Source organism: Sciurus carolinensis, chromosome 4 (genome assembly GCF_902686445.1).
Source record: "Sciurus carolinensis chromosome 4, mSciCar1.2, whole genome shotgun sequence".
NCBI classification, from domain to species: Eukaryota; Metazoa; Chordata; class Mammalia; order Rodentia; family Sciuridae; genus Sciurus; species Sciurus carolinensis.
In genome coordinates, this window is record NC_062216.1 from 173,429,079 (window position 1) to 173,439,439 (window position 10,361).

At 49.7% G+C, this 10,361-nt stretch overlaps 1 protein-coding gene across 4 annotated transcripts; it reads right to left on the minus strand.

The window, feature by feature from the left end:
• Nucleotides 1–348: 348 nt before the first annotated feature.
• Cdpf1 (cysteine rich DPF motif domain containing 1) lies at nucleotides 349–6,622 on the minus strand. Of its 4 annotated transcripts, XM_047551268.1 has the most exons (5): nucleotides 6,280–6,401; nucleotides 3,844–3,923; nucleotides 3,577–3,689; nucleotides 2,542–2,653; nucleotides 349–1,330 (listed from the first exon to the last, which is right to left on the minus strand). In XM_047551268.1, the coding sequence occupies exons 2-5, from the start codon at nucleotides 3,850–3,852 to the stop codon at nucleotides 1,193–1,195; spliced, it is 372 nt and encodes a 123-aa protein (XP_047407224.1). In that variant the 5' UTR covers nucleotides 3,853–3,923; nucleotides 6,280–6,401; the 3' UTR covers nucleotides 349–1,192. The 4 variants fall into 4 exon arrangements, with proteins under 4 accessions (XP_047407224.1, XP_047407225.1, XP_047407226.1 ...); XM_047551269.1 differs by lacking the exon at nucleotides 3,844–3,923 and having other exon boundaries at nucleotides 6,387–6,622; XM_047551270.1 differs by lacking the exons at nucleotides 3,844–3,923; nucleotides 6,280–6,401 and adding an exon at nucleotides 5,996–6,241.
• Between the last annotated feature and the right edge of the window lie 3,739 nt (nucleotides 6,623–10,361).

Sequence of the window (10,361 nt, forward strand, 5' to 3'; positions counted from 1 at the left end):
TGTTGATCTATTTCCTGAATTCATGGGAACTTAGGTTTGGAATGTCCTACTGTAAGACTGATGAATGTAAAAAGAGTTAATTTCAGGGCACAGTTTTGCCTTAATGGTTTTAAAAAATAAACTATTTTTTAAAATTATTTCTAAGTATTGAATAATGTTGTGAGAAGAACTATTGCACAAACCAAAGCCCAGGTGCAGTGTCTGCTCTGGATCTGCACCTTCCTGAGCTTGCTGTCACTGTACAGGCCCCCTTTTTGCCCTACAGTGGACAGAATGGATCTAGAACCATGTGGTCCCAGAACCTAACATCCATGCATCTGAAGTACATGAAACAGGAAGCTCTTAAATTAAAACCCAGTACATGTATCAGTCAGAAAAAGCTCTTTATTTCACCCAGCTTGCCCATTGGCCTTGCAGGGGTCACAAAGTCAGAGAGCAGCTCCTGCCTGAGACTCTAGGCAGACATGGCGCACTCACAGACTGCAGGGCACCCACTGCAGCAGGCAGGAGCCACAGGGAGATCTGGGAGGCTGTGGGGCAAGAGGGCTGCACGCAGGGCGGCGAGGGGTGGTTTGAGGAACCGGAGCCTCGGTGCTCCCAACCTGAGAATGCAGGGCAGAGTGCAGCGGGCCCAGGCGGGGCCAGCCTCAGCAGCCAGGAGGGCTGGAAGCCCACTCGGCTTCCCAGCCCCCTCCCCACTGCCCATCCACAATGTCTGGAGAATGTCCCTACGACCGACTGGCCAGAGCGTCCATGGAGAACAGCCCTCCCCACCGTGGGAACGTCCAGTCCCCAAGCATCTTAGTGGAAGGATTACCTTCCTTTGGGTTCTTGGTCATAACTGCAGTACGTGGTCAAGACGGGGGATATTTCCCACACTGACGGAAGATGCAAAGGACAACTCCTGACCCCACACCTGCTGCCATGCACGAGGGCAGCCTGCTAACGACTTCCTCATGCACAGACGGGAGTGTGGCCCTCCACTGTGCACAGGTGGCCACATGAGCTGCCCACTGAGGGGGACTCCCTCTCACTCCACGGCGGCAGCCCTGTGGCCCAGGCTGGATCCAGGCTGTCTGCTCCACCTTGAGGCATGGCTCCTCCGCCTCCACGGATGTAGCCTCTGCTCCGGGCCAGCCCAGGAGCTCTGTGCAGGGGGCTGCCACCAGCCTGGCACCAACCGCGCTCACGTTCAAGGACAGGGCTGACGGGAGGGCCGCTTGGGACCTTTCCTTTTCTCCAAGTCTTGCTGGATCTCCTGAGGGAAAGCGCTGACGTTGTCCTGAACACAAGGGAGGCAGAACCTCCTGCAGTAGAACAAGCTGCACTCCTGAAGGAAGGAGGGGACGGTGAGTGGCCTAGACACGGCGCATCTCCCCCAGGGCTGCCGCATCCCTGCAGGCACAGGGAGGGCGGTGGCCAGAGCCAGACCAGCAAGCGCTAAGGTTCTGGTAGGGCATCCAGGAGGGAGGCAGCAGAGGCTCCTGCCCTGGCTGGGAGCAGGGGGCAGGACGCACGCTGTCAGGAGTAAAGCCACCCCTTGAGCTAGAGTCCTGAGTCCCTGGCTTCGTTTCCTCAGCAGGACAGGGCCTTGGCAATTGCCTGTGCCAGGAGCAGCAGGGGATGAAAGGGACAGCCCCATAGACCCAAGAGGCCACTGACTAGTGACTGGCCTAGGCAGGAGGCCAGAACTGTCCACTCTCCTCCATGGCTCTCAATACTAGAACAGCTGGGATCCACCCTGGTGCCCAGCTCAGGACATTTCCCAGGCCCCTTTGCAACTGGGTATGGCCATGTGACTAGTATAGTCAGGGGTGTCAGCAGGAATATGCCACCTCCAGGTCATGCCTTCCAAAGGAATACTCCCTTGTCCATTCCTGAGATATATATGTGATGGTGGGAGCTGCAGCAGCCACAGTGGATCCAAGTGGATGCTGTGTTGATGACAGCAGTGCTGCCCACCCAGCTGGGACTGCCTGTCACGAACTCATATAGAAGAAAATGAGTAAATAATGATGTGTCTTGTTTGGACCACTATTTTGGGGTATCTCTCCATCACCTTGGCACCTTGGCATATACCTCACTACTAACCAAATTGCCTTTCTGGGTCCTTGGAAGCAGTCCTTTGCCATGGGAGTAAAGAGCAGGGGATTTCTGATACCCGCCACGTGGGCCGCCTCTCCTGACCTGTGCCTGTGCAAGGCTCGGCCAGCGCCCTTGTGGACCGACCTTGAGAGGTGGCTGGAGGTCTGGTGCAGTCTGGGTCTGCCCCCTTTTGTGTGTGCCTTGCTCTGTGGCAGATGCTCGGGGACTTCTCAGCCTCCAGGACCACTCTGGCCACACGCCAGAACCACACAGGGTCTATTTCTACCCCTCGTCCAGGCCAAGACATCCCACCTGCCCCTTGCCTGCCCCTTCGCTGTCCCCTTCTCATCAGCTGCAGGGCCCCATCGGCAGGAGGGCCTCCCCTCCGGCACCTGTGCCTGGCAGGCACCCAGTCCTCACAGCAAGGACAGGCTGTCCGCACTGCCGCTTACCTACCGGGCCCACACACACCAGCCTGCCACACAAGCTGCAGCGGGAACCGAGCACCAGGAATCTGCCCTTGTCCGAGGTGAAGGGATCCTTCATGATGTAGCTCTCCTCCAGGAGGCTGCAGGAGAGAAAGGCCCAAATCCCTGCCAATGGACACTTGGCTTGAGCCACAGCATCGGCAGTGTGACAACAGGGGACCTCCCAGGGCCTGCACCCGTTCCCAGGCTCAGCAGGGGAGGGCTGTCCACCTCTGCCACAGGGTAGTAACACAATGGCCACTGTAAGCCAAGCAGGAACTGAGACCTGGAGCAGGCAAGGTGGAGGGAGTCCTCTTCAGCAATAAGAGGGGCTGTCCCAGTGTGCCCCAACCCCAAGCTCACCTACCGGATGTGGGCACAAGGCTCCCCCAAGACACCAGCTCCCACACAGGGAGAACTGGCACCTTACCCACCCTCATAGGCCCTGGAGGATGCACATCAGAATGAGACCAGCAGGGTTACATGGTGACCCAGTTCCTGGTCAGCAGAAGAACCACTGGTGCCCCTGCCACTGTCCCATGGTCAACTTTCCCAAAAGTGGCATTTGAGGAAAGACACGTAAAGGTCAAGAAACAAGCCCTCGACCATGTCCATTATTCCTGCTACGTGCAGACCCACAAGAGGCTGGTCCTCAGGAGTCACATCTACCAGGACTGCAAGGAAGATGGTGTCCCGCCCAGGAAGCGTCACCAGCAGGGATGGCAACTGGACACAGAACCAAATGATGAGGCCACCATGGCTTCTGTTCCCTGCTGCTGGGATGTTTCCGCATGGCCCCAGATTCTACCCCATGGCTGGAATAGTCCTTGAACCCTGGGCTATGTCTGGAGAAAGAACCTGGGGATCCTGAACATTTGAGAAGCCCTCAAGTCTTGCCTGGGCCTCCACAGGTCACACCTAAAACACCCAGAGCCCGGGCAGGGACAGGCCTAAGGCACAACACCCAAGCTAGGGGTCAGAGCTGGCCCCGCATCTGCCAAACTGCCCTGGGCAGGGTACTCACACCATGGCCTGGGTGTCAGGGGGCTTCTGCCCCACGTAGCTGTACGGAGCTGTCACAGAACAGAGCTGGCACTTGAACACACCCAGAGGACGGCACTCTGCCTCGGATGCCATCTGCAAGAAGAAAAGACAGGACGTGTCACCTCAGACCCACAAACCCCATCGCAGAGCCTCCTTGGCCTGCTGTGTATTTCTTACCCACAAATGCAAGCTCCCTTACAGACAAGGGACCTCGGGCTTAGAGCAGCACAGACCTGCCGGCCACTACCTGTGACATCCAGTGTGGTGCTGCTCTGTGCAACCAGCCTCGAGTTCCCAAGGACGAGAATCGCCATGGATGTTTGCCAACTATGAGACAATTAAATCAGAACTCAGTCACAGAAAGATGCCTGGAAATGCCCTGAATACTTAGAAATTAAACAATGTACTTCTCAAAAAGCCATAGTCCAAAGGAGAACTCAAAAGAGAAACTACAAAATATTTTGAACTAAATAAAAATTAAAATACAACACACCAAAGTATGTAGAATGCAGCTTATGTGGTGTTTAGGAGGGAAATCCATGACTTCACATGTTTATACTACAAAAGAATGTTTAGACTCAATCCTGTAAGTAACCATTTCTTTTTTATAAATCTTTAAAATTTTTTTTTAGTTATAGAAGGACACAATGCCATTATTTATTTTGATGTGGTGCTCAGGATCAAATCCAGTGCCAGGCAAGCGCCCTACCACTGAGCCACAACACCAACCCTGTGATGATTTCTTAAGAAGCTAGGGAAAAAAGCAAATAAGACCCAACATCTGTAGAAAAGAAGAAAATAAGAAAAAAACAGAAGTCAAAGAAATAGAAAATAGGCCAACAGAAAAAAATAGGTAAAGCCAAACTGTTCACTCCAAAAGTTCAATAAAATTGATAGCTTCTAATTACATTGATCAAGAAAAATGAAAGAAGATATAACAACTCTCGGGAATGAAAGAGACAACATCAGTAAGACTAGGGACACTTAACTGATAATAAAGGAACACTGTGGATAATTTAACCAAAAATTTTTGACCATTATCAGTCAATTATCAGTCAGTCACAGTGGTGCACATCTGTAATCCCAGTGACTTGGGAGGCTGAAGCAAGAGCATGCAAGTTCAAAGCCAGCCTGAACAGTGAGCCCTGTCTCAAAAATAAAAAGGGCAAAACAACCTTGGGTTCAATCCCCAGTACCAAAATTAATAAATAAATACATAAAACAGAAAAAAAACACCAATTATTGAAAGTGACTCAAGAAGATACTGGAAACCTGAACAGCCATAGTTTTACTAAAATGAAAATTTATAATTAAAAACTTTCCCCCAAAATGAAACAAACAAACAAAAATACATTTTTTAAATGTCATGCCCAGCTGGCTTTACTGTCTAATTCCGTCAAGCACGTAAAGAAGTAGTATCAATCCTATGCAAACTTCCTAGGGTTTTAGGATAGCGATATTTTGTAGACACCAAACTGCCAGTTACCCTGACACCATGAACTAGACAGAAGTTTTTATCAGAAAACTACAGGAAGATATCCTTATGGACATGAACACAAGTATCTTTAACAGAATATTAGCAAGTTGAATTCACTAATATACAAGAGGTCTTATGCATTGTAAGGGCAGCTTTATCCCAGGAATGCAAGGTTGGTTTAACATTCAAAAACGAATGAGTGCTGGAATCATGCTGGGAGAGCCCTAAGCGGCTCCCATCTGGCTAAAGTAAACTCCCTTCTTGGACATACAGGGCATGTTCTGTAGGGTTTGACCTTTTCCCATAGGCAGCTAGCTCCAGGGGCTCATTACCTAACCTGCAAACACTCCCCTCCACACCTTTGCTCCTGCTGTTCCTTCCTCCTGCAAGACTTTCCCCTCATCTCTAACTGTGGAATTTCTCTTGGGCTGCTCTGAAGATTTGACCATTGGTTTTGAGCAATTTGAATATATTTCCAGGGTTGTTCTTTTGAAGTTATTATTCTGATAATGCTGCTTTAAGCAAATTCCTCAATCTGTGGTTTGATATCTTTCATTAGTTTTGAAAAATTCAAATACTTCTTCTGCCCCATTTTTTAAATTTTCTGCTGAGTTTGCTAACTGCAAATATTAATGCCATTTGATATTGTCACACAGTTCTTGGATGCTCTGCTTTGGGTATATTGTCATTGTCATTGGTAGATCACTCAGCTTTGTCTGTGTTTACAGAATTTCTATTCGTCTTTCAAAGTTGCCATACAATCTTATGAGTTAGCCCCTTGGTTCCCCGCTGTGACCCATCTTCTGGCCCCAGCGATGTGCCCTGCGCCCAGAAGTATGACCTTTGGAGGTGGCCAGCCCCGATGCAAACCTCGAAAGCACCGGTTTCAAATGACTTGTGAAATTCGTGGGTGCCAGCGAACCTAATTCCACTTTGCATCTTAACTGGTGCGACCTAGGCCCCCTCCGAGACCGCTGGGCTCGAAGCCCTTGTGGCAGGTGACCGTCAGGTGACAATCCGGGACAGCGCGGCCTCAGCCCGGTCACGCCGAGCCCGTACTGGCCGTCCCTCGCCTAGCGCCGCTCGCCTCCCCACCACCCAGAGGGCTCCGCTCCGCGGGCTCGCAGCCGGGGCTCGGGTTCGCCAGCCCCGCCAGGGCTCGCGCGCAGCCCTTCAGCGCCCCGTCCCCTTCCCCGTCGGGCGCACCGCGCACCGCCGCTCACAGTCGGCAGGCAAGGCCGGAGCCCGCGGGCAGGAGGCGCCGAGGAAGCGCGGGACGGTCACCGCACGCGGGCGGCTGCGCACGCACTCACCGCTGCCCACCGCCGCTGCCTCCGCCCCACGGCGCCTGCGCGGTCCCGCCCCCACCAGCCCGCAGGCGCGCTCCGCTCCGCTTCCGCTTCCGCTACGTCCTTCCGGTGCCGAGGGGCGTCCGCTGGTTTCACTCCGGGGCCTGCGAACCGGCTCAGTTCCCCGTTCCGGCCAAGCTCGCGAGCTCTGCCTGCTGTCCGCGCCGCCTGGAGGCGCCCGCCCCCGGGGGTTGCCCCAGCGTCAGGGTCGCCGGCGTGACGCGACGCCGGGCCTCATTAGCTCGCTGCGGCCCGTCGCCCCGCACGCGGGAGGCGCTGGCCCACCTCGGGAAGGCGGGGTGGGTCGGAATGGCCCGGCGTGCGCTGCGACGTGCGCGGAGCTCTGTGGCCGCGGCACCCGACACCGCGCCCCGAAGCCCCAGAGTAGCTTGCGACTCCCTGGTGTCCTGCGCCTCGCGCTCTTTTCAGCACCCTGTTATTTGACCCTGAAGTGCCCGTCTCGTTCCTGGGCCTCCTGTTAAGGGGAGGCACCAGTCTGTGGGGTTAGGGATCCGGATTCAGAAGCCGGCAGGCTTGACTTGGCCTGTGGACTCCACTGCTGGCCACCTGGAGACCCCCTCCCTAAACGCCGCGGTCCTCACCTGTGCCTTGGGGAGGACAGGGTTGCTACCCTTCTTCCCCGGAGTGCTGTGCCTCAGCTGCAGCGGCAGGTCTCCGCTATTTTGTATCACCTGGCTGCAGTCTCCACCCATTGCATATGGTGCTGTGACTGTTCCTCAAACCAGAACATTTGTCAAGGCACATTTAAAGAAAGTTGCCAAGTTGAATCGAACAGGGGTCCGGGACTCATGCCTTTAGTAATAATACCGGGGACTAGAACTTCTCAGACCTGGGCAGAAGTTTAGCAATCATTTTTATTTCCTCACTAGTGGACATCAGCTATGCTTGCAGCAATATTCTTTCAGTCCCTTTAAAAATAATATACTAGATTCAGAGATTGTTTTATTTTCCAGATCTGCCCAATGATGGAGCATCTTGATGAAGCAGTTCAGATTTGAGTATGGGATACACTATGGTAATCCCATGAATGCTAAAGCAGACTTATTTTAAACAAGTATGCATGGACTGTAAGAATGAAGTCAGATACTGTACACTGAGAGCAAATCGTGGTCTTTAGCACAACAAAGAGTTAATTTTAAAAACTGAGCTGTTCGACTATTAGAAAAAGCTTGACCAAAAATCAAAAAAGATTGAAAATATTCCATAAAGTTTTTGACAGAAAATGGTTTCAGTTATATAAAATAAGCACTAAAATGACATTCAGGTACAATGTAGGGAAATTAGAACCAGGAAACAAACATTTGCTGGAATCTGAAGAAGACGCATGTACAAATAATCCTGAAACTAATTTCTGTAGCTCGTGATATAGCTTCTGTTGAGTTTTTCTGTTTTTCTGTTGAAGATTTGAGCAAAATGACAAGCAACCCACTTTAATTGTTAGGTTTTTAAAATGATGACATTGAAAAACATGAAAGAAAAAGAATTTTAAGAAATTCTATTGTTGCAAGAAAAAGTACTAACCATGAAATAATTGTCTAGTAATATTAGTGATAGAGAAATATTTTGTAATGTTTTCTGCAATCATAATTTTTCAAATGTACCTTCCTTGTAATGTTTAAGCATCACACTAATATTCATGATTCAATTCTAAATCTAAAGCTTGAGGAGTCTTATTCATAATTACAGTTGCTACTCAGCAAAGTTTCCCCTGATTGAAATAAAAATATCTGCAGAGCATAATGACTCTGAAAAGGTTTTTTGATTTGGCACTATTGTCAATAGAACACCATTATGTGGCAATATTGATTATATTAACAATTATTTTTCTGAAATGAAGGCAAGAAAAATAAAATTTGTGGAATAAATAATGTGTAGATCACATACATCTTTATGACTCATCCAGTCATTAGCAGCCCAGCAACAGAACACCCAAAAGTGCATAATTAAATTCAATTATCTTTGGGTTTTTTGCCAGTTTTCAGCTATATAGAAACCAGAGTTCCACACATAATTTTTGTTTTGTTCTTATAAAGCTATATTTATCAAGGTGAGTGGATATTATATGTAACAGTTTGTGTATCTTATAACTTTCAAATATTCGTACATATGGAGATTTTTATTCTTGCCCTGGACCCCACAGATTTTAGAAGTGGGTTTGGTGGGGAAAATAATTGCCAAAATGTTATGGTAATTCTTAATGAATTATTGTATAAATGTGACCTTAAAAGGTATCACAATACTGAACAAATATTGTACATTGTATTTAGGTGAAGACTGAAAAAGGAAATCTGAACATCAAAATAATTAAATGCAGGTAAAAATCTAAACCTAAAGTATGGCTAATAGCAAATACTTTACCGCAAAAGGTGTGTCAATCATCCTTCTGTTAACAGTAACAAACACTTGAGACAAAGTTTGTTTTGGCTCATAATTGTAGAGGTTCAGTCCGTGATTGGTTGGCCCTGCTGCCTCGATGAGGCAGTATGTCATGGTGGGAGTGTGTGGCAGAGCAGAACCTCTTGCCTCATAGCTGGGAAGCACAAAAGGGACCGGAGAAAGGTACTGGGGTTCCAGTATTCCCTTGGGAGCTCTCCCACAGTGACCTAACTTCCTTCCACTAGGCTCCACCTCTTAAACGGCCCATCATCTCCAAATAGCACCATGCTGGGGACCAAGCCTTTAACATGTGAGCCTTTGGGGGGCATCTTAGATCCAAACTACCGCAGGGGAGGACTGTGACGAGTTAATTCCTTATGACATCCCGTGTGGCTGTGAAGTACAATCCTGTTCATCCTCATCATTCTGTTCTTCATTGCTACAAACAACACGAAGGTCTAAAGGCCTATTTTTTGCTTTTACTGCTAACTAGTGAAATTCCAGAAGCAGACCTTAAAAATGCAAGTCTTCACAGTAAACAAGAGTTTGAAATCAATAAAGGACATATCCCCTCTCCTGTAGCTGGAGGACAATCTCTCAGCATGTGAAACTTGTCCGTTCTGAATTAGTGAGGGGCTAGATGAAGAACCAAGCCCCAGAACATCTGTCTTGCTTTCTCAGTGCACTACAGAGAGCCAGGAGGGTGTTCATTGCTGCCAGTTGTCCTGGAATATGCCTACCCGGTCACGGAAAGTACAGCGAGAGCAAAGTAGTCTCAAAAGACTCCAGAGATTGTTGCCATGCTCTGTGAAAATGGCCTTCAAAAGAAATCTAATTTTGATTTGTCTTGCTTGACACTCTTATCTCCCTGATAGAATCGGGGTCTGTATTTCTTTGTTTCTCATCTTTGGTCTGTCCTGCAGGAGAAAACTTTGGACTCCTCTCCCAACATGCATGGGAAGAGTCCTGTGACGGCTGCATTTCTCCTTCTCACCAGAAGGTGAGAGTCTGGTTTCATCTGGCAGGATGAGCGTCTGCTGTCCTAGTCCTCGGGCCACCCTCCTCCAGTCTTTGTTCTGGGGCCTCCTTCCTGGACTCTGCTGTCACCAGCTCCCAGTGCTTCTCTGAGGTCTCTCAGGTCCTGTGTTTATGACCATGACCCTTCCTGCTCATCAGTAACTCATTCTCTTGCCACAGCTCTGGGTCAAGAGTTCTTACCTGGCACTGGTCTTGGGAAACCCATGCTCCCATCCCTGATGCTCCCTTCCTGGAGGGGTGGGAGGGCGGCCAGTATATCCCTGAGTCTGTCTCAGCCCCTAGAGGGAGCAGACACCTTAGCTGATTGCTGAATTTGCAGCGCATGCCTGGTTGCACCTTTCCATGAAGTCAAGTCTGCCTTGCTTGCTCACGGTCGTTGTCACCTCTGAAGGCAGCATGGCCTGTCACACCCACAAACTAGTGCAAGGGGTGCAGACTGTAGTCAGTTTCAGTCAGTAAAAAGCCCCATGTGGACTCTGTCAGTCTGTTCATTACTCAGGTGAT